Source organism: Rhodamnia argentea, chromosome 1, assembly GCF_020921035.1.
Source record: "Rhodamnia argentea isolate NSW1041297 chromosome 1, ASM2092103v1, whole genome shotgun sequence".
Lineage (NCBI taxonomy): Eukaryota > Viridiplantae > Streptophyta > Magnoliopsida > Myrtales > Myrtaceae > Rhodamnia > Rhodamnia argentea.
Window position 1 is genome coordinate 6,421,133 of NC_063150.1, and position 23,707 is coordinate 6,444,839.

The following is a 23,707-nucleotide window of genomic DNA, read 5'->3' on the forward strand; positions in this document are numbered from 1 at the left end:
TCAGTTTCCTAGTTGGTTCTCCGTGTCGCGGAGTCAGATATTCGTGCTCCAATCGCAGTGCAGCAAAATGATGTGAAGAAAACTTGTAAATGGGGCTACCCATAGCATCTCATATTCAATCACCACGATAAAGAAATTAATCGTTCGGAATATATTGTCCATATCGGATTCTAAACAATCTATTTCCAAATGTTATTGTGCATAAAAAGTGGATGATTTAACTTACTTTGGACAAAAAACAATAATTGCAAAGTTGTGAGGCATTTATAAATTGTACAACACGTTATAAGGAATTACATGCCCTACGACTAAAGCTATAATTATGAAAAATTATACATCAAACGACCTCAAGATCTCTGAATTTTTGGCAAATCAATCATGATATTGCCCCCCTATTGGTTGTTCACACGATCGACAATGATCACTTTTACCGACCCATCTTTACTTTTTGACAGTTCTTGCTTCAAATGTTGGACGAACAAAATGAAATTGGGATTTGGATTCACATCATGAATGATTTTTTTTTTTTTTTGGGTGTCGAACATCATGAATGATTTACAAATCAGTAACTGGTCTTGTACTTTAGTCAAGTGAATGGTGGATAATGAGCCGAAAGTGAACAGATCAGTCTCAATCGGCGAGTAGTTGATTTTTCCGGCAGCCGGTATAGGGTAATATTGTCCAAATCAAAAACTGCATAAAGAATACAGAGAAAAGAGCAAATTTTTTTTAAAAAAATAAAAGAATATTGTCATCGCCATTCTATGTCCTGTCTCTCTCCTAGACGCTGTGGAGGTCACCAACGGTGTCGTCGGCTCGGAGGACACCGGATTTGGGATCTCCAAGGCCGGGGACGTCGAATCCGACATCTCGAGCCCAAACCCGCAGAGACAGAGGGGTCGGTTGACCCTTGAGGTTGGGCATGGGCTGGGACAATAGATCTGGGGATCTCCAAGGCCGGCGAAGTCGGATCCGACGTCCTAAGCCCAGATCCGTCTCGCGACCCGCATAGACAAAGTATAAAGGCAAGGGGCTTTGCTTAGCACTTGAGGTTGTGCCCGGGCTGGCAACGATGAGCTGGTGGCGAAATGCCGGCGAGGTGGTACGACGACCGGTTGGCGCATGGTGGGCGGGCAGGTTTGATCGCGGTGACCATGTCGTGCCGCCAGAAAAATCAATTATTTAAGATAAAAACAAAGGTTCTCTCTCTCTCTTTGGTTTTTTAGTTTCTTTTTATTCTTTTTAAAACTTACCACATTAAGTGTCAGAAAAAATGCTTTGTTCCGACGGCCGAAAGAATCAAGTGCTTGCCTGTCAACGAGTCAAACCCTTATTTGAGATTAACTTTATCACTTCAAGCTGGCCCTTATTTGAAACAAGATTTACTTTAGATCCCTTTCTGATAAAATTATCACACTTTAGATCCTTATTTGGAATCTGTCCTCGATGAAAACGACTGCAATTGATAAATCTAAAAGAAATTATTCATGCTTGGCGCATACTGTTTGCACGCAGTGGTTTGTTTGCTGCATTAACTCAAGCTTTTCGAATCCAAATAATAATAATAATAATAATAATAATAATAATAATAATTCGGACATTGGAACAAGATGGGAGATGATATTAATTTATATCCTCAAGTGTAAGGGGGATAAACCTAAACAATAGGACTGGGGGGCAGCTCCGGGATAGTAAAATAGCTCCAGAAATTTAGTTCCGGGATTCAATCATTTTCAGTTTATTCTCCTCATGCTTTTTCAAGTAAACAAAGAATACTTTGAATTTGAGAAAAAATTACGAAATTTCACATGCCCCGGGCCATTTCATATATCTCAAAAAATTGCTTGCGCTCAGCATCGAATGAAAATCAAATCTTAAAAGGTGAATTGCCAAAATATAAAAAAAAAAAAAACCGAAAGAGCATGTATTTCATAGACATCGAATAACGTGGGTATAATTTAATGTCGTATTAACCTATTTTAAGCGACCTCGAAAAAATCGAAAGAATTGCCCGTCATTGTGAATGATTGTTGCACGAAATTGGAAACATGCTTATAAGTGGAATAATAATCTTTGAAAGAGCGCGCAAAAAAAAAAAAAACAGAAATAGAGAGATGAAATAAAAAAAAGAAATGAAATGAAATGTAATCATTAAAGTCCCCTAAAGTCAAAAGATCTGAATCCAATGCAGTGCGAGTTGATGGCCAACCTCTCTTCCAAGCCAAGCTTTTGTCGCGCTAGGACGATGTTGGCCGTACATACCTCTTCTCCATTTACCGCCAGATCTGATAATGACCATCAGAGTTTACACACAAAAAATAAAAATTAAAAAAAAAAAAATATCAAAATATCGCTAACAATTGCTCACGTCACAGTCAAGTCAAGTAAGAGATTTTTCGGCTAAAATTGATCGGATGGACTTAATTGATAAAGTTAAAAGATTTATGGTTCAATCGATAAAAATGCAATAAATATGAGACGTTCTGGACAATTTTTCTCAACAAGGGTAATTCTCCAATTAGGAGCACCTCGACGGCACATGGGTTCGTCAGTGATTCTTGAAAAAATCGAGCACAGAGGGAAATTTGGAGCTCGCGAAATACTCTACCGAATTCATAGATCTGAGTAGGAAATGGCACTTGGGAGAAAAGGTGGGGCTTTTTTTCTTCTTGTTGATGCGTGGAAGATAAGGGAAGGTTTCTGATAAGCGGATCGGGAGAAAAGCTCGAGTGGCCGTGCATGTGAGAAGAGAAGAGGTCCGATTCGGACGAGCTAACATTCACCTGATCCGCCCCTCATAATTGTCAATCTCCCAACTGGCCGCCGACTTCTTTTCTTGCCTTGGGAACCGCACCAACCAATCACCCCACAATCCTCTTTCACGATCCGCCACCACCCCACGACCCATCGAAATTCTCTCTCTCTCTCTCTCTCTCTGGGGGTCGATCGGCTTTGAATGCTTGCCTAGATCCAGATCCACGTGAGGCCGGTCGATCATGGCCGCTGAATCATGTGGGCTCCGCACGTAGGTCACACCAGATCAACAACAATCATGACGCGTTCGGATCCCACGGAGCCGAGTTTATGCGAGACTTGCATCTCGCTCTCGGGTCAGTGTAAGCAAATCCGAGTCTCTGATTTTGTACGTCTCGCGTGAAACTTGCGAGAAACCTGTCACGTTCAAGTTTGGTGGTGGTGGCGGTGTTGTTGTAAAAGAACACAACAAAATAGGGTAAAGTACCAAAACACTCATAAACACCTTAAATTTGTATTAATTAAGTATTAAATATTTTAATTTGATAAGTTTAATCCTAAACATTTTACATTTGTGCCGATTCAATCCATCTAGTCAATTTTGATAGGAAATCGTAGTAATTGGCTTCGGCCGTCCTACGTTGCATGGACGGCGCTGTCGTAAATATTTTTTAAAAAAAATTTCGATGATTTTTTTTATTTTTCGTCTTTTTTTTTCTTTTCTTCCTTTTATTTTTCCCAACCGCAGGCCGGCGAAGGCCGCAATACCAAGTCTCACTTCCGCCCATGATGTCGCGTACCACACAAAATGTCACATGTCTCACACTTAATTAACCAATCTCGGTTCCACTCCCCCAGCAAGAGCCCGTTTGATTTTTTTTTATATTTATAACCGAGGTATTGGAGTCGACTTACGTGCACCTCTACTATTCCTCGGGAGAGACTAGTACAGCAACCCACCGACATGGTCTCCCACTTAAATCACGGGTGCTCAACTTGGGAATAAAACCTGTGATCGGTGCGCTTAACCACACAATCTCAAATACGAGAGCCTGTTTGATTTTGTGCTGCACTTACAATTATGAAAAAGAAGTCTCGACTTTTATTAAAGACAACAGCTTTCGAAAAATCCGTCCCCATCCAATTTTGGGGCAATGTTATTTTAAAAGAACATAACAAAATATGCAAGTGTCGATATTTTACAATACGAATTATACGTGATCACAACTAATTAAAAAAAGGCTATCAATGTAAAAAATGAACAAATATATATATGACCGGTGCGTGACAACGCACGGACATCCCTAACAAAATCACGATATAATTAATCACTCATCAGTACGTTCCCAAAAAATATTGGCTGGTAAAACCAATAATGTAATCGACCAGCAAAAGAACGTCACTTTCACCGAGCAGTTCCAATTGCATCATCACGAATCGCAGTTCTTTAGCCCACCACGCTTTCTATAAATACTCACGTTTTTTTTTATAACACCCCACTCAATCCAGCACCCCCACTCCCCTCAAAACCGCCACGCGATGATCGGAACCGCTGTCCCCGCCACCGCGGCAACCCTCGTGGTCGTCCTCCTCCTCACCTCCGGTGGCATCTGCCGTCTTGCTGTCGACGCCCGCGAGCCTTTCGCTTGCGACCCGAAGGACGAGAGGACGAGGGGTTTCCCCTTCTGCCGCGCGTCGTCCCCGATCCCGGAGAGAGCGAGGGACCTGGTCGGGTGGCTCACATTGCAGGAGAAGGTGAAGCTGCTGGGGAACACCGCGGCCGCGGTCCCGCGGCTGGGGATCAGGGGCTACGAGTGGTGGTCGGAGGCGCTCCACGGGGTCTCGAACGTGGGGCCGGGGACCCAGTTCGGCGGCGACTTCCCCGGCGCCACGAGCTTCCCTCAAGTGATCACGACCGCCGCTTCCTTCAACGCTTCGCTGTGGGAAGCGATTGGGCAGGTGATCATCTGCCCACTTCTTCTCGGTTTGGTGAATCATAAAGCTGCATTAACCGAAAGAACAATTAGAAAAAGAAGCACAAGAACACTATCCTCTGAGTAGAATGGCCCACCATCTCCGCAGATGCTTTCTTTTTGAAAAAAATATAAAAAAAATGGGATTATTCGATTTATCTTGTACGGGTTTTTCTATGTGTGTTCTTGACACATTTCTTAGGTTTTGACGTTTGTGTCCGTGTGCATCATCATCAATGTGGGAGCATAGGAAACGTCGTCGCTTTAGAACAATGCATCGGACATAATGCTTTTGAATGCACGAAAGGCTCAAAAAGGGAACTTTTTAAATAATACCCAATTAGCGACTAATGATTACAATAAATTATAAAGGGTTAGCGAAGAACTATGACTTAATTTTCCCAAGATCTCGTATGATGCAGGCACTGCTTTCGCTCGTCGGACAAACAAGTTTTATTTTCTTCAGGAAGATTATGGCTGAATTGACTAAGAATGTACGAAAAATGAACTATAATAGATAGTGAATTCCGTGTGAGATTTTTCGCATATAATTGTTCGAATATGGTGGGTCCGTCCTAAATATTCAATAGATTAGACTATTTCCTCTTGTTTTCCAAATGGGTCCCGAGAAAGGGTCACATTATTTTGGGTTTGTGGTTATTTATTGATTTAGTGAGATAAGTACAGTCTAGGTAATTATTGCCTGAAAAATAATGAGCTTAGGCAATCTCAATCAAAATTATTGGGGCGGACCCAGTTTGCAATTTTATCTCTTGGCAACTTTTTCGGGAGTCGCAATCGGACGTCGGCTGGATTAAACGACGTACGACCTTTATCCTCTCTCACCAATCGCGCGACATGCCGTTGCGACCAGCCTCCCGAATTTTGCAAGTCCTAAAAGCGCAGCGTCGTTTAATGCTTCACCTTTTCGGCGCAGGTAGTGTCTGACGAGGCGAGAGCGATGTACAACGGAGGCATGGGCGGGCTCACCTACTGGAGCCCCAACATCAATATCCTGCGCGACCCACGCTGGGGCCGGGGACAGGAGACTCCCGGCGAGGACCCCATCGTGGTTGGCCGCTACGCCGCCAGCTACGTGCGAGGGCTACAAGGGAGCGACGGCAGCGGCCGGCTGAAGGTGGCGGCCTGTTGCAAGCACTTCACGGCCTACGATCTCGATAACTGGAACGGGGTCGATCGCTTCCACTTCAACGCGCGGGTAAGTTTTTGCTTGGCTCACCGTGAATTTTATCAAATTAACATACGAAACCATTATGTTTATTGATGTGACAGATGACTTGATCAATAGAGAGGTATTGGACCCGTCAAGCTTGACATCACAATCGAACCTGAATGTCCTCACCTAAGTCTGCTCGTGCTTAAAAAACTTATTGAACTCTTTATGTGGAGCCGATCGGAATGGGGTAGATCAATGCACTTGAATTAGAAGTCGATCGTTTAATTCAGGCGCGTCTGAGCGACGTAGTCAAATTTCTATCGGAGTGCATCGATATTAGCAAGATCTGAGTGTTTGAAGCGCATCCGGCAATCAAATTAAACTCAAAAAATTGAATTGAAAAACCCGATGGAATTTAGTCATTACTTGTCAAATTTACCATGAGACTCTTATATTAAAAGTGGGCTAAATGAATCGTGACGCCGGGTGCGGATTCCGATCGTCGGAGCAGGGCCATCCATTCCTGTCAGTACGGTATGGCTAATTTAATGGCGCGACTTTGAACTTTTGGTTGGTGATCAACTTGCGTAGGCTTTATGGCACTATGACGACAAGAATATCGTTGTCACGATAGCTTTTTAATGGCCGCCCATCTCGTTCCATGAGAAGTTTCTAGAGCATCTCTATCGAAGCGGAAAAACAAAATTGGTTAGTTCTTTAGTAAATGAATTGGAATAATGACAAGAATGATCTTTGAACTTTAATCTAACGTGTAATATGATCTTTGTATTTTTTATTTAAAATATATTCTCCGAACTTTAACATAACGTGTAATGTGATATCCAAACTTAATTTGTTATGAAAATGAGAACATATGGCTAGCGGCGCGTTCTCATGTTCGAAACATTTTTTTGGACAGGTGAGCAAACAGGACATGGAGGACACGTTCAATGTCCCGTTCAGGATGTGCGTGATGGAAGGGAAGGTGGCCAGTGTGATGTGCTCGTACAATCAAGTCAATGGAGTCCCGGCCTGCGCCGACCCTAATCTCCTCAGGAAAACCGTCCGCGGTGCGTGGCGGCTCGATGGGTAATGCCTTCTACTCCTCGGTTCGTTACATTAGTTGCGCAAAATCGAAGGACGATGATGTGCTAAGCTAGGCTGCACATGGGTTTAATTTTTGTGTGCGATTCGACGTGGGAGTGCAGGTACGTGGTCTCCGATTGCGATTCGGTCGGGGTATTCTATGACAAGCAACACTACGCGTCCACGCCGCAACAAGCCGTTGCCGATGCGATTAAAGCAGGTTCTCTCTTCGATTTCTCACTTTAATGATGGTGATAATTTGGAAAAGATGGACAAAAGTCAGAAAATTAAATCAAAAATTGAGAAAGGGTAATCTCACATTTTCACATTTCACACAGGACTAGATTTGGAATGTGGCCCGTTCCTCGCTACGCACTCGGGGGAAGCGGTGAGAGGCGGCCTGTTGAACGAAGCCGAAGTCGATGGCGCTTTGCTTAACACACTGACGGTCCAAATGCGGCTGGGGATGTTCGACGGCACGCCGTCGGCCCAACCGTACGGCACGCTCGGTCCGAATGACGTGTGCACCCCGGCCCATCAGGAGCTCGCCCTTGAAGCCGCTGGGCAAGGCATTGTCCTCCTCAAGAACCAGGGACCGACCCTCCCTCTCTCCCCTCGCCGCCACCGCACCGTCGCCGTCGTCGGCCCCAACTCGGATGTCACTGTCACGATGATTGGGAACTACGCCGGTGAGCATTCTGGTCGCTTAGCCCAAAAATCAAAAACTATTTCTAATTATGTGAGATTGGAATAACGATCTGAATTTAAATTATCAATGTACATGTAAGTCTAAAATATGAGATTAGACCAATTTTTAACAATGATTCTTCTTTATTAGGTGTTGCATGTGGATATACAACTCCTCTTCAAGGAATTGGCAAGTACACAAACACGATACACCAACAAGGTTGCGTGGACGTAGCTTGCCACGACGACAAGCTATTCGGAGCAGCGATTGAGGCGGCACGCGGAGCCGACGTGACGGTCTTGGTGATGGGGCTCGACCAGAGTATCGAGGCCGAGTTCAAGGACAGGGACAGTCTCCTCTTGCCGGGACGACAGCAAGAGCTCGTGGCGAAGGTGGCCATGGCCTCCAAGGGTCCGACCGTACTAGTCTTGATGTCCGGTGGTCCTGTCGACATCTCCTTTGCTAAGAATGATCCACGGGTGGCCGCCATTTTGTGGGCCGGTTACCCCGGCCAAGCTGGCGGTGCGGCCATTGCCGATATCTTGTTCGGGTCAACCAACCCAGGTCTCTTCCTTCTTTTTTTTAATAATTCCTTATAAGGGTAGAAGTTATTTGAACTTATTTTGGACTTAAATCATAGTTAATTGTCTTATTTCATTTCCCTTAAGTTTGAAGTGACTAGATTCGTTAAAATGAAAATTAATTTACCATTTTTTATTCCGCTAAAATAATTTTGAACTTAACATTATCTTGTTCAGGAGGAAAACTACCTATGACATGGTACCCACAAGATTACCTAGCAAGCGTACCCATGACCGTGATGGACATGAGGCCCACGGGATCGAACCTTTACCCGGGGAGGACCTACAGATTCTACCAAGGCCCGGTAGTGTACCCGTTCGGCCACGGGATGAGCTACACCCAGTTCGTCCACACGATCGCCGCCGCTCCCGCGGCGGTGGCCGTCCCCCTCGACGGCCGCCGGCCGGCGAACGCCACGAACTCCGGTAGGGCCGTGAGGGTCACGCACGTCCGGTGCGCCAGGCTCTCTCTCGGGGTCCAGCTGGACATCACGAACGCCGGGGCGAGGGACGGGGCCCACACGGTGCTCGTGTACTCCACGCCCCCGGGAGGCGGTGGTGGGAGCTGGGTGCCGCAGAAGCAGCTGGTGGGCTTCCAGAAGGTCCAGGTGGCGGCGGGGGCCCGCGAGAGGGTCCAGATCAACATCCACGTGTGCAAGTACTTGAGCGTGGTGGACAGGCTCGGCGTTAGGAGGATTCCGTTGGGGGAGCACAGGCTTCATATTGGGGATGTCAAGCACTCGGTGTCGCTTCAAGCTGAGAGACTCTAGGAGCGATCAAGACTCGAGAGGAATTTGCCATTTTTTTTTCCTTTTTTTTTTCTTTTTGAAAATTTGGGGCATCATCGCAAGATGATGAGCCGCCAAGGGCTTTGATTCTTTCAATTGGCATTGTATTGTGCCAAGGCCATGCACGAAACTTGTCGTATTTACATCCAACTGTGAATAAAGCGGGGAATGAAGAAGTGGAAATTGCATAGAAAGTGCAGAGGCAGCTCTAAAATTGGGTACTCTCTCTTTTCATTTACAGATCTCGACTTTGAGTAAATGGGTAGGTCGTGCTCCTGAGACCACCTAAAATTCTGTCGACAATATACGTGATGGAACTATTCAGATAAAGACAAAATATTCTCATTAATTACTAAAATTAGAATAACAACAACGATTAGTATATGAACATAACAAATTCCAAAGGAGTTGAGGGATTTCGAGAGCCAATTAGTAGGGAGGGATCCTAATCTATGAGCTTTTGCAATCCGATCGGCACGGTAGTTAGTGTTGGTGGTTTGTTTGTAAAACAAACAAAGAAGTGTCTTGTCTCACTTGACAGTTATTTTATTTGTTCAATTGATGAAAGGATACAAAGGTCATGTCTATTCAATTGACGGTTATTTTCTAAAACACACTTACAACCTTTGAAATGTCGTGTCTATTCAATTTGTGGTTATTTTCTAAAACACTCTTACAATCTTTGGAGTATTTGTGTCTATTTGAAAATAACTATCGATTCAAACATGAAAAGGTATGATTGAACGTATAATTTCGAACATGAAGAGATATGTTTGAACTATCGGTTATTAGACATGAAGAGTTGCAATTTAAAAAAAAAAAAACTGTTTCGAACAATGAAAAGGTGTGTGAGAATTACCATCTTTTCGGACGCGAAAAGGTGTGTTCTTTTCTCATTATATATTCAACCATTCTGCTCATTATTTACAACTTCTAATTTCAATTTTCGTCCTTTCCAAACAAGAGAAATACAACCTTCTTTTCCAATTGTTTCCTAGAGAGTTCTCGGAGAAATATTAGAATTGCTATCTAATATTCTCGCTTGAGACTCTGTTGTATCCTAGAGGATTTTTACCGTAAACCATTAGCGGTGTTGTGGGGCAAATAATTCCTTAAAGAAAGTGTTATCACGCCTCAGAGTCCGATTCCTTTGTTCATCCCATTTGACCAATATTTTACCAACAATTTTAAAGAATTATTCGTTCAACAATGGAGTCAGAATCAATCAATGTTATGAACCGGGATATGGTGAAACTGGATCGGTTCGATGGCAACAATTCCGCTCTTTGGAGAGACAAGATAATGTTTCTCCTCACCGCCCTGAAGATTTCCTATATGCTCGACCCCAGTTTAATGCCTATAGAGGATCCGGTGCCTACCACCGAAGGAGTAGAACCTAGTACAGACGATGTCGAGAGGGTCAACAAGGAGAGGAAGAAACGTGAAGAAGACGAATTGCTTTGTCGAGGCCATATACTGAACACGTTATCCGATCGTCTCTATGACTTGTTCACCGAGACGAAGTCTGCTAGAGAAATATGGAATGCGCTTGATTTCAAGTATAAAGCAGAGGAGCAAGGTACGAACAAATATCTAATCGCTAAGTATTTTGACTTCAAGTTTGTTGATACTAAACCCTTGTTGGAACAAGTCCACGAATTGCAAGTATTGGTCAATAAAATTCGTGCTCTCAAGATAGATATTCCAAAATCTTTTCAAGTTAGAGCAATTATTGCAAAATTGCCTCCTAGTTGGAAAGATTATGGAAAAAGAATGCTGCATAAATCTGAGGACATCACTTTGGATCAAATTCAAAAACATCTTCGCATTAGGGAAGAGTCATGTTTGCATGATAAATCTGTTTTGTATGATACCAAAGTGAATTCTGTGGAGGGAAATGGATTTCAGTCCAAAATCTACCAAAACTCGAAACGCAAGAGAGAGCAGAATTTTAAGAAGCCATAGAAAAAGAAAAAGGGTTGTTGCTTCGTTTGTGGCAATGAGGGTCACTATGCAAAGGAGTGCGGACATCGCAAGAGCACATTCAAGGACAAGAATACTTTATGAGTTAAGGCAGATGTAAATATGGTTGAAGAAAACTATGTGGCCATGGTTTCAACCAAGTTTTCGAACTTGAATATTTCCGAAAAGGTTAAGGATTCTGTAGCCATGATTTCTGAAATCAATTTTGCCACTGTCGAATCTACTTGGTGGGTCGATTCTGGTGCAAATGTGCACATATGCAAGGATCAATCAATGTTTAAGCACTTTGAAGAGATTGTTGAAGTGCATCTTCAAGAGATTGAGATGGCAAATAAAACTCTTGCAAAGGTTGCTGGAAAAGGCACTGTCATTTTAGATTTTACTTCCGGAAAGAATGTTTCTCTTGTTAATGTACTATTTGTACCCGAAATTAGGAGAAATCTGGGTTCCGTTGATCCGCTTTGTAAAAGGGGGTTTCGGGTTTTGTTTGAGTTCGATAAGGTTATCTTGTCGAAGAATGGGCTGTTTGTGGGAAAGGGTTACGCCAATGATGGCATGTATCAATTGAGTATCAATAATAATATTGTGTCTTTTCGCTTACGTTGTTGATTCTTCTCATTTATAGCATAATCGATTGGCACATTTAAATTTTCGCTATTTACGGAATATGAAAAAGTTAGACTTGATAAATTTTAATGGAGAATTTGATAAATGTGAAATCTGTGTTAAGTCCAAGTTAACAAAGAAATCATTTCCTAGTGTTAAGAGAAATTCAAATGTATTAGATTTGGTGCATAGTGACATATGTGAATTCAATGGCATGATAACACGTGGTGGTAAAAGGTATTTCATTACCTTTGTGAATGACTGCAGTAGATACTTATATGTCTATCTCCTAAGATCAAAGGATGAGGCGTTTACTATGTTTAAAAAATATAATGCTGAAGTGGAAAATCAATTAAAAAGGAAAATTAAAGTCCTACGTTCAAATAGAGGCGGAGAATATTTCCTAAATGATTTGTCAGCCTTTTGTGAAGAACATGGTATTATTCACCAAGTTTCGGCACCGTACACTCCACAACAAAACGGTTTGGCTGAAAGAAAGAATAGGTCTTTAGGAGAAATGATTAATTGTATGCTTTCGAATTCAAAGCTACCAATTAATCTTTGGGGAGAGGCATTGCTTACTACATGTTATATTCATAATAGGATACCATCCAAGAAAAATAACATCAGTCCATATGAAGTTTGGAAAGGCAGAAAACCAAACTTGTCACATATTAAAGTGTGGGGGTGTTTGGCATATTACCAAATACCGGATCCTAAGAGAACAAAACTTGGTCCTAGAGCTATGAAAAGTGTATTTATTGGATATGCTGAGAACAATAAAGACAGGCCTCTTTATACCGGCCATGATGTTGCACCTCACTAAAATGGTGAAGGACAAAGTCGTGTCTATGGCCCCCATCCGTGACAACCCTCGAAATAGAAGCATACAGAGGAATTGGACCCTTTCTCCCACCATTTTCGCAGAAAGCTGAGCTTGCATTTACACCTCCATGGACCAAGGCTAGGCTACATTCTCCAGCTCGTTTGTTGCATTTTCTTCCCACCGACTCATATATCCGTGGGTATACGGTGCTGAATGCGCATATCCCTCCCGCTAGGGCTGGTCTTCTCGGAGGTTTGTTCCAAATGAAGCTTATGGGTGCTGTGGATCACCGCCTTTATGTTGTGTCAACTCACAGCCCTTCCTCCACGTACCACCGGTGCTGAATGCCTCGGTGCAGCTGGTCCACTTCTGTCTTGCTGCGGCTATAGCAAGTTTTTGGAGTTTGGTTTTGGAGCTACTCATCCTCGGTTCCAGGATCTTGCTAGTTCGGGTGTATTGGGGCGTTTGGTTTTTCCTCGCTTTCGGTATTTCCACGCCTTTTGTTGCTGTTCTTTTCTCTTTATTTGTGTCGCCTTTTTGTAATCTTGTATTCCGCTGCCCTCTCCCTTGCGGTCCGCTTGCCGACGGGTATTGCGTCCAATACATTCGCATGTATCTTGCAACCGGATCACCGTTGAACCATCTCGCGCACCGACGGCGCCATTTATGGTTCATGGTTTTTGTGTGTCCGGTTCTCTTCTTGTACCTAGTCCTTTTGGAAAGTTCAATACATTCTTACCTTACCAAAAAAAAAAAATAAATAAAGCTTATAGGCTTCTTGATTTAGATTCAAATGTCATTGTAGAATCAAGAGATGTTGAATTCTTCGAGAATAAGTATTCTACGGATTCTGAAGTTATTGAGAATAATGCTCAAATACAAGATACAAATAATTCGGAACCCATAGAAACACACGTAGATTTTCATGAGAAAATAACAAATGATTATGAAATCGTGATTGAACCTAGGAGAAGCACTAGAGCAAGAAAATCAAAGGATTTTGATCCAGATTTTATCACTCATGTTTTCCTCGTAGAAGGAGACAGAGATAATAATGTGGTAAATAAATACCCCCAAATATTAAATTTAGAAGATGATCCTAAAATTTTTAGTGATGCTATGTCTTCTAGAGATGCTTCCTTTTGGAAAGAAGCTATAGATGATGAAATGGACTCGATCATGTCCAACAATACTTGAGTATTGGCAGATTTACCAAAAGGATCTAAATTTATTGGGTGCAAATGGGTTTTCAGAAGAAAATACAATTTCGATGGTACTGTCCAAGCTTTTAAGGCTAGGTTAGTAGCTAAAGGGTATAGGCAAAAAGAAGGAATAGATTATTTTGATACTTATGCTCATGTAGCACGTATAACATCTATTTGAATTCTTTTTGCTCTAGCATCCATTTATGATCTTTGTGTTCATCAAATGGATGTTAAAACCGTTTTCTTAAATGGAGATTTAAATGAGGAAATTTACATGGAACAACTAGAGGGTTTTGTTCTTTCTGGAAATGAGAGGAAAGTATGTAAAATTGGTCAAATCTCTTTATGGGCTTAAGCAAGCATTAAAGTAGTGGCATGAGAAATTTGATTTAGTTATATTATCTAATGGTTTTAAGCATAATAGTGCTGATAAGTGTATTTATTCTAAATTCACTAAAGACAATGGTGTTCTAGTTTGCTTATATGTTGATGATATGCTTATCTTTGGAACTAATATGGCCGGAGTCATTAACACTAAGAAGTATCTAACTTCAAATTTCAAAATGAAAAACTTGGGCGAAGTAGATACTATCTTAGGTATTAAAGTTAAAAAACATAGTGGGGGTTATTCCTTAAGCCAATGTGATTATGTTGAGAAAATATTAAATAAATTTAAACATCTTGGTTTCAAAGAAACAAGTACTCCATATGATATTAGTGTCAAATTAAATTATAATATTGGTAGAACAGTAGCACAACTTGAATATGCAAGTGCTATAGGGTCTTTAATGTATGCGATGCATTGTACTAGACCCGATATTGCTTTTTCCGTATGCAAGTTGAGTAGATACACTAGCAATTCAAATATAGAACATTGGAATGCAATTACTAGAATTTTTGGTTATCTTAAGAGAACTAAAAATTTGGGATTGTTCTATAACAATTATCCGGCAATATTAGAAGGATACACCGATGCTAGTTGGATTTCTAGTGTGGGAGATAAACATTTTACTTATGGATGAATCTTCATGTTAGGTGGATGTGTTGTTTCTTGGGCGAGCAAGAAACAAACATGCATAGCTCACTCAACTATGGAATCCGAATTTATTGCTTTAGCAACAAGTGGGAAAGAAGTTGAATGGATAAGAAATTTGTTGATAGACATCAAATTATGGCCTAGTCTTATGCCTCCTATTGCTATTCATTGTGACGGTTAAGCTACTTTAGCAAAGGCTTATAGTAGCATTTATAATGGTAAGTCTAGACATATCAGTCTAAAACATGAGTACGTGATACAATTGATTCATGATGGTACCATAACAATTGTTTACGTGAGGTCAAGCAAGAATCTAGCGGATCCTTTTATAAAGGCTCTAACAAGAGATGTGGTAAAGGCGATCTCAAAAGAAATGGGGCTGAAACCCTTTGATTAAAATCACCAGTAATGGTAACCCGACCTAATACTAGCGCATCACTAGTTATAAGGTTTAATGGGTAAAAACAAATTACTGAAAGTGATTGTTTGATATTGACATTAGCCTAGACATGAGAAGTCGGTATCGCTTGTTACGTTTTAGAAGCTGAGTTATACTCTTAATGAAGTATAATACGATTTAGAAGCGTGTTTATTAGTAACAGAAACACGTAGTAATACTTCACCTATATGGGCTAAGAAGTGATGCCGCTTTTTACGAAAGTTGGGGTTACTTTCTAGAGAGCTTATGAAACAAAAACAAGCATAAAGCCATAATAGTGTTGAGTAATTATGAACTTCTCGCAGAAACAAGACGTCGGTATATGTGCGGTATGTCCGATTCTATTATTTAGAGTAACAAGTTCAAAGCCAAGCTACTTGTAACTTTGACAAAATTTTGAGATACTTGTACTAAATAGAGGTTTAACTCGAAAGAGACCTTTATGTAGGTATATTAATCTCATGGAAATGTTGGCTGTAATTTTTTTATTTTTTTTAAATTATTTTTAATTTTGTTTTACAAAAAAAGTGGGGGATTGTTGGTGGTTTGTTTGTAAAACAAACGAAGATGTGTCTTGTCTCACTTGACAGTTATTTTATTTGTTCAATTGATGAAAGGATACAAAGGTCGTGTCTATTCAATTGGCGATTATTTTCTAAAACACTCTTACAACCTTTGGAGTATTTGTGTCTATTCGAAAATAACTACCGATTCAAACATGAAAAGGTATGATTGAACGTATAGTTTCGAACATGAAGAGATATGTTTGAACTATCGGTTATTAGACATGAAGAGTTACAATTTAAAAAAAAAAAAAACTGCTTCGAACAATGAAAAGGTGTGTGAGAATTAACACCTTTTTGGACTCGAAAATGTGTGTTCTTTTCTCATTATATATTCAACCATTCTGCTCATTATTTACAACTTCTAATTTCAATTTTCATCCTTTCCAAATAAGAGAAATACAGCCTTCGTTTCCAATTGTTTCCTAGAGAGTTCTCGGAGAAATATTAGAATTGCTATCTAATATTCTCGCTTGAGACTCTGTTGTATTCTAGAGGATTTTTGCCGAAAACCATTAGCAATGTTGTGGGGCAAATAATTCCTTAAAGAAAGTGTTATCACGCGTCAGAGTCCGATTCCTTTGTTCATCCTATTTGACCATATTTTACCAACAGTTAGCTTCCCCGGGATAGAATTCCACGACAACTCCTTTAAGTTGGGCCAAGAGACCCACGCATTCATTAACTACTTGCTGCTTGCTTAGTGTGAAACAAGCAAAAATCAAACTTGTGAACTTTTCCCCAGGTAGATAATAGAGAAAATTTCAAAAAAGGGCCTCGAGTGCTCTTAATTTCTCAAAAAAAGGCTCGAAGTAAATTTTATTTCAAACAAGGGCCTCAAGTGTCCTCCTTGTTTCAAAAGAGGACCTAATAAGGGATATTTTCGTCTTTTGCATTTTAAAATCTGTTCTTTTTTAATTTTCCCGTGTTCTTTTACTTTTCTTTTTCTTATTCCTTTCCTTTCTCCTCTCCCCTCTCCCACCCATCATGGGCTTCAGCTTCTCTTCAATTGTGGGCATCAGCTTACCCTCTCCTCCGAACGTCCTTGAGCAGCACCAAATCAATAATCAACCCAACTTAGAAAAAAATCGGCAAACGTTCGACGAGAAGCAAGAACCACCCAACGCTTGCTGGAAAAATCAAGAGCCGAAAAGAAAACCGTCATGCCCCGCACTTGGTGAGGAACTCCGAAATGGGGTGGTGAGAACAGAGGATCGGAGACTTCTCGCCCTGGCGATACGAGCAACATCCGACGGGAGGTCCTCATAGGTGATCACGGGTATGGTCTTCTTGAAGGACTCGCGATCGGTCTAGCCATCAAGGCCATGGCGGCGCATGTACTCGACGCGAGCATTGCGGGCGGGGGTCTCGGCAAGGACCCACCTCGGGACCTCATCGATGGCTGTGACTACCTTGATGAACTGGAGGGCCTTCTTATTGTTGTCGGGGAGGTTGTGGTCGGATGGGAGTTGAGTGGGTAGGAGATGGAGACGAGGGAGGCGTAGAAGGGGTTGGATCGGAGGGTGACATAAGAGCAGCAGGAGTTGCGGAGGCCGTTGAAGGCGAAGCCCTCGGTGAAGTTGTCGTTGGTGGTGTCCTCGCTGGCGAGTTGCTTGTTGTTGATGTACACTTGCTGAGAGAGGAGGAGGCGAGCTTGGTGGAGGAGGAGGAGGAAGAAGATGGAGAAGAAGGAGGAGGGAGCGTAGAGAGAGACCGTGGACTCTATGGATTCCTCTATTGCTCAAAAATCAAAATAAGAATTGGAGTTGTTGGAGGAGGAAGAGGAAGATGATGACGGGGAGTCGAGGACGACCTGCAATGAAGGAAGGAGAAAAAAAGGGAAAAGGAAGGAAAAAAAATAAAGAAAGGAAAAATGGGAAAAAATTAGAAAATGTAAAAAGACAAAAACACCCTTACCGAGGCCCTTTTTTGAAACCAACAAGGCACTTCGGACCCTTATTTGAAACAAGGTCTACTTCATGCCCTTTTCTAAAAAAACTAGAATACTTGATTCCCTTTTTTGAAAATTTCCCTAGATAATATTATCTTGTTCATTATTTTTGACTTTGGCATATCAACTTGGTCGCTGTAACCCAAAAGTTCACATCATCATCATCGTAGCTATTTAACTTCGACCAAAAAAAAAAAAAAGTCATCGCTATTAAACAGTTGGTAACTAGCTATTTACTTTACTCTCTTACTATCGCAAAATCATTGAAAAAATTATCGAAAAGGTGCTAAATATATTGTACCTATGCTAATTCAGTCATAAATCTTTTAATTTGGCAAATTTAGTCTTAAACCTTTTAGCGATTTACCAATTCAATCCTAAACTTTGTAATTGTACTAATTTAATCCTGAACATTTTGACGATTTGTTAATTTAATCATTCCGATCAATTTTGACCGAAAACAATCGATGTAGCGGTCTAGTCGGCGTTGTCTATTTTACGTAGCACGGCTAAGATTGCCATGAACAATTTTTTTTTTGTTTAACTTTTCTTGAAGTTTTTATGTTTTATTTTACTTTCTTATTTCTTAATCTTGGGCCGGCGAGGGCCGATAACCCTCACCTGGTCGGCCACGGTGTCTGGGACGCTATCCTTTTGGATAGTTTTAATCTTCGTCGCACCTTCTACACTTCGAGAGTAACAGCACTCATTGCGGCGATATCCACAGGACCACAGCCATTACTCATCAGCATCGATTTTCAGTCGGAGCAACAGAGCAAGGCCCATTGCAGGAGGCAGACGCACTCTTGCGGTGCAGGCAATCATCATGTTCCCGAAAGGATAAGCCTTCGCCCATCCCCCATCTCCCTCCTTTTCCAGGAGTTCACACCGCATGTGAGCTGTGCTTGAACAGTTGGAATCGAGTAGTGGGGGAGAGGGAAATGGGGAGAATGCAGAGCCACTCCTGGGAAAAAATAGTCAGAGAACCCCATGATTGATCAAAGGAAGTGTCCAAACATTAATTACATGGAAACCATCGAAAAACTAAAGGTCAAGAACATGGACCCTGAAGAGGCCAAGTCTCTCGGAACATGTTCCTGTCGTCCCATGTGAAGGGCGTGTGTGAACCTGGGTCGCGAACAGGACCCAGCTCGGGCTGTGGTCTTTGCGTTCAGAACCCAGACAGACCAGACCCATCATGTGGGAGGCTTGAGCAGAGAAGGTATTGACAAACTTCACGTCAATACGAGCGAGAAACAGGGTGACGCACTGACCCTTGACAAATTGACATTCCCAATAAATGCGTGGCCCTAGAAGGCCCAAATCCACCACCAATCATCGCATCTCTGTTCCCCACTGCGCCCGAGCCATGATTGGATCGTGCATCGTGGGTCAGAATCGGCCATGCCTGGCCCTCTCTTCTCTTCTCTCTTCGCTCGTCCTCGTACCCCGTCAGAAGCGTGGGTCGAATAGAAAACGACCCGATTCAAATATGCTCATATCTATGTAGGTACAAATTTAACACCCATACTCAATCCAATTTGATCCACTTTCCCATGACACTCTCGTATTTAATCAAATCTAGAAATATTCATACTTAAATTGAAATGAGACTACGGAATAAGTAGGTGCGAGATCGATTGAAGACGAGAGAGAATGAAAAGAGAGTATAGAGGTGAATTGGCTCTAGATAGAATGTAAACTCGTTTACGATCCATTTAATACTTATATTACGTTTAAACTCATTTGTGACCCAATCATTGAATATAATCAACCAAATATAACAATTTGACATATCATATACGAGTTAAGAAATGAATTTATGGTTCATTTTGATAAATTTACTCACCGCCATCTTCTCGTTTTGGGTTTCAAGTTGTCAACCCCATCGCATCACTTGTCTCGTGAGCCACGGCATTGATGAATGAATCGCGCATGTGTTTGCCATAACTTCTTTACGAATGGGTCGAAAGTGTAGGACTGGCTCTCCCAAAATGTCGTACTTGAAGCTACCCCAAGGAGCATGATCCCCCTCCCTCCATTATCTATCCAATGGATACTATCCATTGGGCGTTAATCATTGCGGTCTCTGTCGCTTTCCAAGAGTCCTACACTTCTTCGCCCGGGAAGGCTATTAAGATCAGCTTCACATATTGACAAGGGCGTTCTTTTGAGAAAGGTAAATAACATAAATGACTCATGAACTTTAATTTAATATGTAGTGATCTTTAACTTTTAAATTATGTAATGTCATCTTTAAAATTTTAATTTGTTTAATATAATTCATGTACTTTTGATATATATTTAATTTAGTTTTTGTAATGCATGAAAATGTTCAATGTGATCTTTAAATATTTTCATACAATTCAAAGTCTAGTGACCACATTAAACATGGACGGTATTTCACATTGAGCTAAAGTTGAAGGATCACGTTGAACAAATTTAAAGTTCAAAAGTAACATTATACATTGGGTCAAAATTTACGAATTATTTGTGTTATTAGTCCTTTTTAGAACTAGTCCTCCAAGTCCTTTCTCCATTAAATGTTCACGTGCTATCTACTTTTGCTAGTATGAATTTCCAACACGGGCAGTTTCTAGTCAAAATCAAAATATATTATTTGAATTTCCAAAAATAAAAAAAAATCACGATAAGAATATATGTGAACCTAGGTGTAGACATTCGCATTTTGCGAAAACACTAAGTGTTTCAAATTTGAGAAAAAGTCAAAGTGCGTAAAGCGCGAGATTTGATTTAGTAGAAAGCGAAGCAAAGATCAATTCATACATAAGAAACCGGAGAAATCCGAAGGAACTCGATCTAGTTATCGCGTGCGGGCAAAGGAAGCTAAGCGGTGTTGGCTGAAAAATCTTACGCCGAACTAAAAGTAGATACTAAGGAGCTCATCATTCCATTCTGACTTAAAGAACGAACAGCAACCAAACCAAACTCGTTAGTCAAGTCTGAAGATTTATTGATAAATGAAACTTTCAATTTCGGCCTTTCATCTCCTTCTAGACTAGACTCGGACAAACATTTGAATTGAGGTTTTTCTTTATTTTTTTGTTTAAAAGAAGTAATCGAACTGAGAACGAGATTGAACGCATCTAAAACGCGGCTAAACTATGCTAAGATGAAGTAAATGTTGTACATTACCTCATTGTGCTATAAGATGTTTATTACTTACTTGTTATCACATCAAAGTTTCCAAAGAATAAGGGCGGAAAATTGCATGTGTTTGGTTTGCCATGAAAGAGAGCAATTTTAGGGTCAAATTTCATCAGCTTTCCTTCTTCTAGCAGACATCTCTTATGGGATCTTCAGCATTTGTATGTGATCAGCGTAATCAGCGGGAAATGACTCCGCTCGTGCCAAAGAAGATTTCAACGCGCACGAACTCTTTTTCTCACGTCATGTGGCATCGGAGTCTCGGTCCAAGTTCTTGGTACACTTTTTTCATGAATCATTTCCACATGTGGACGATGCTTCCCTCGGATGATTGTACTTAGCTTGAGTTCTACGGTCGTGGCTTTGAATCTAGCCGCTTTGCTTATTCCTACTGAGAAGAAATCTCTCAGTTCTTTTTCCCCCTTTTTCTTTTGGTTGTGAAAGCTTCATGCAAAAGCCGACTTCACTGATTGGGGCTCGAAAAGATCCCCGTGACTTGCAGCAAAAGTTTCACGAGGCTCACCACACTTTTTGATTCTCTCAGGTGTTTTGTCTCTTTAATATCTTTGCATTAGTATTATGTTTTAAACGCATGAACTCCTTGCTTCTTCGCTCAATGTGATTAGCATCGGCTTAATCGAGGTTCTATACTATGTTCTATTCACTTCTTTTCACCAATGAGGAAGAAAATAGCTAGCGATCGTCCAAAAGTTTTCATTCGTTCAAGATGGTCATGAGAGATCCATGTAAACCCGTCAAATAGGTGGATCGGATCATAAATAGCTAGTGCGAACCAAATAGACCTAGTTGACCCATTTATAATCCATTTGTGTGATATAAATCTAGTGATCAATATCCGATCCTACCCATGATCAGACCCATATTCTTTAAAAAAAAAATTCATATTTAACCTAATTTAGAAAAACTCATATTCCAATTGAAGTGAGAGTGCAAAGAGCAAATGCAAGATCGAGAACGAAGAAAGAGTCGTAGAGGCGAGTTGAGTTTAAGTAAACTGTAAACCCATTTATCACCTATTTAATACTCATATTTTGTGTTAACCAATTTATGACATATCTATTCGAATATAACCCCTATAACAACTCGGCTCATCATATATGGATTAAGAAATGGATCTATGACTCATTTTAACAGATCTAGGTCCATGTTGGTATATAAACTATGTGGTCTGTGGTCTTTGGTCTTATAGGACTGTCGTGGCCTCACTATCGTCCTTCGTTTTCCCTACAAGTTCCATTTGTTTATGGAGATCTCGTTGACCCCATTTTGCGTGAGGCCGAAGGTACTAAAATCAGCCGCATCTGCTTTGTAAAAAGCCGAGGAAATCGCGCTTGACTTTGGGCTTGTCATTGCCTTGTCTTCAAGCAATAGTAGAGAAAGAGAAAACATATTTTTTATTATTTTTTATTTCGTTTTTTAGAAACTTCCAATCAAGTATATTTGACATATAGATCCCACAACACTTACTTCTCCCAAATGCCGGAAACCCACTCATTTAGTCCACCTTTCGTTCTTTTGGCCCCCTAGAAGATCAGATGATGAGATGATTGATGAAGTAAAAGACTTTGAGTTTATAGCCAAAAAAGGAGGAGACTTGAGTCACTCAAAAGGGGCATCGTTTCTCTCCAAAAATCTATGCTTAATATGATTTGTGAGGAGTATTATGGAACGTCGAATTACCGATAAAGCTAGATTTGAGTAAACTTTTACCTGCCTTAATCCTACTTTGATTGAGATTCAAGATATGGGTTGACTTGAATTGGAAAAAAAAAAGTTGCATCAATATGTCTTTTTTTTGGAAAAAAAAAAAAAAAAACAAGAAATTGAAGATGGCATTCCTCACGAATCAAGATTTTTCGGGTCTCATCTTGATTTTAGATGTTACGGTTTTATGAAAAGGTGTCAGGATGTATTTGGACCATAGTTACATGGTGATGGTAGATATAATTATGTGAGAGGAGGGTGATGTGCCTACATCTTGTGTTTGCAAAAAGCATTTGCTTTTTATTTCGTTGAAGATAGATCATTGACTATCTTCACGCATTATTAGATAATTTAGCTTCCAAAGACAAATTGGATAGGGAAAATAGCTCAATTGATCCCTAACTTTTGACCTAATATGTGATGTGATTCTTGAACTTTTAATTTGACCGATATAATTTCTGAATTTTTGAAATATGTTCAACTTAGCCCCTGAATTAGAAGAAGATGTTCAACGTAGTCTTTCCATTAATTCAAGTTCAAGAACGACTTTGAACATTTTCTTATAGTTCAAGAACTGAATTGAACATGTTCAAAGAGTTCGGGGACCACATTGCATATTGAATCAAAGTTCATGAATCATTTGTGTCATTATCCTAATTGGATAAGCCTTCTCTATGCCAAGTTTGATATAGCTGTGGTTAAACTATATTGTGATGTGCCGCAAAGTGTTGGAGTATGTTTAGTAGTGCATGTTTCACAATCCCAACACTTCAAAATTAGGTGAGTATTGCGATCTGTTGCGACTTCAGAGGTGGTACAGATGTGAAGCGTGGCTTAGAATCCATTTCAGACGGAGATATTATAACATCAACTCCAGATCATATGTGAAGATAAGGGGTATGGAATATGAGTGAACAGCCCGGTCCATGAATTGGCAATTCCAAGGCATTATTAACAATTAGGAGCACTGTGCAGTTGCATGCACGATCTGCATAATTTTGTAATCTCCAAAAGATAGGGTTTGTCCGACGATCAGTTGCAGAGGATATTGCTGCTGATCGAAGCAAAAAGATGCTGTGTTTGCTCCTGTCAAAGCAAATTTTCAGCAGGGATAATGTTAATTTACTCTTTCTCTTTTCAAAATATTAGTTGATTATT

At 40.8% G+C, this 23,707-nt stretch overlaps 1 protein-coding gene across 1 annotated transcript; it reads left to right on the top strand.

The window, feature by feature from the left end:
• Positions 1–4,227: 4,227 nt before the first annotated feature.
• On the top strand, positions 4,228–9,057 carry LOC115750143 (probable beta-D-xylosidase 2). Its single transcript, XM_030687322.2, has 7 exons — positions 4,228–4,713; positions 5,665–5,946; positions 6,824–6,993; positions 7,113–7,210; positions 7,329–7,679; positions 7,829–8,242; positions 8,437–9,057. The coding sequence occupies exons 1-7, from the start codon at positions 4,294–4,296 to the stop codon at positions 9,027–9,029; spliced, it is 2,328 nt and encodes a 775-aa protein (XP_030543182.1). The 5' UTR covers positions 4,228–4,293; the 3' UTR covers positions 9,030–9,057.
• Positions 9,058–23,707: the final 14,650 nt, after the last annotated feature.

What these genes read in the sequence shown, in the direction of transcription:
- LOC115750143 (XM_030687322.2), top strand. Translation starts at nt 4,294, where the DNA reads ATGATCGGAACCGCTGTCCCCGCCACCGCGGCAACCCTCGTGGTCGTC. An exon ending in GATGATTGGGAACTACGCCG is followed by an intron (nt 7,680 to 7,828) that starts GTGAGCATTCTG and finishes CTTCTTTATTAG; the next exon opens with GTGTTGCATGTGGATATACA. An exon ending in GTTCGGGTCAACCAACCCAG is followed by an intron (nt 8,243 to 8,436) that starts GTCTCTTCCTTC and finishes TATCTTGTTCAG; the next exon opens with GAGGAAAACTACCTATGACA.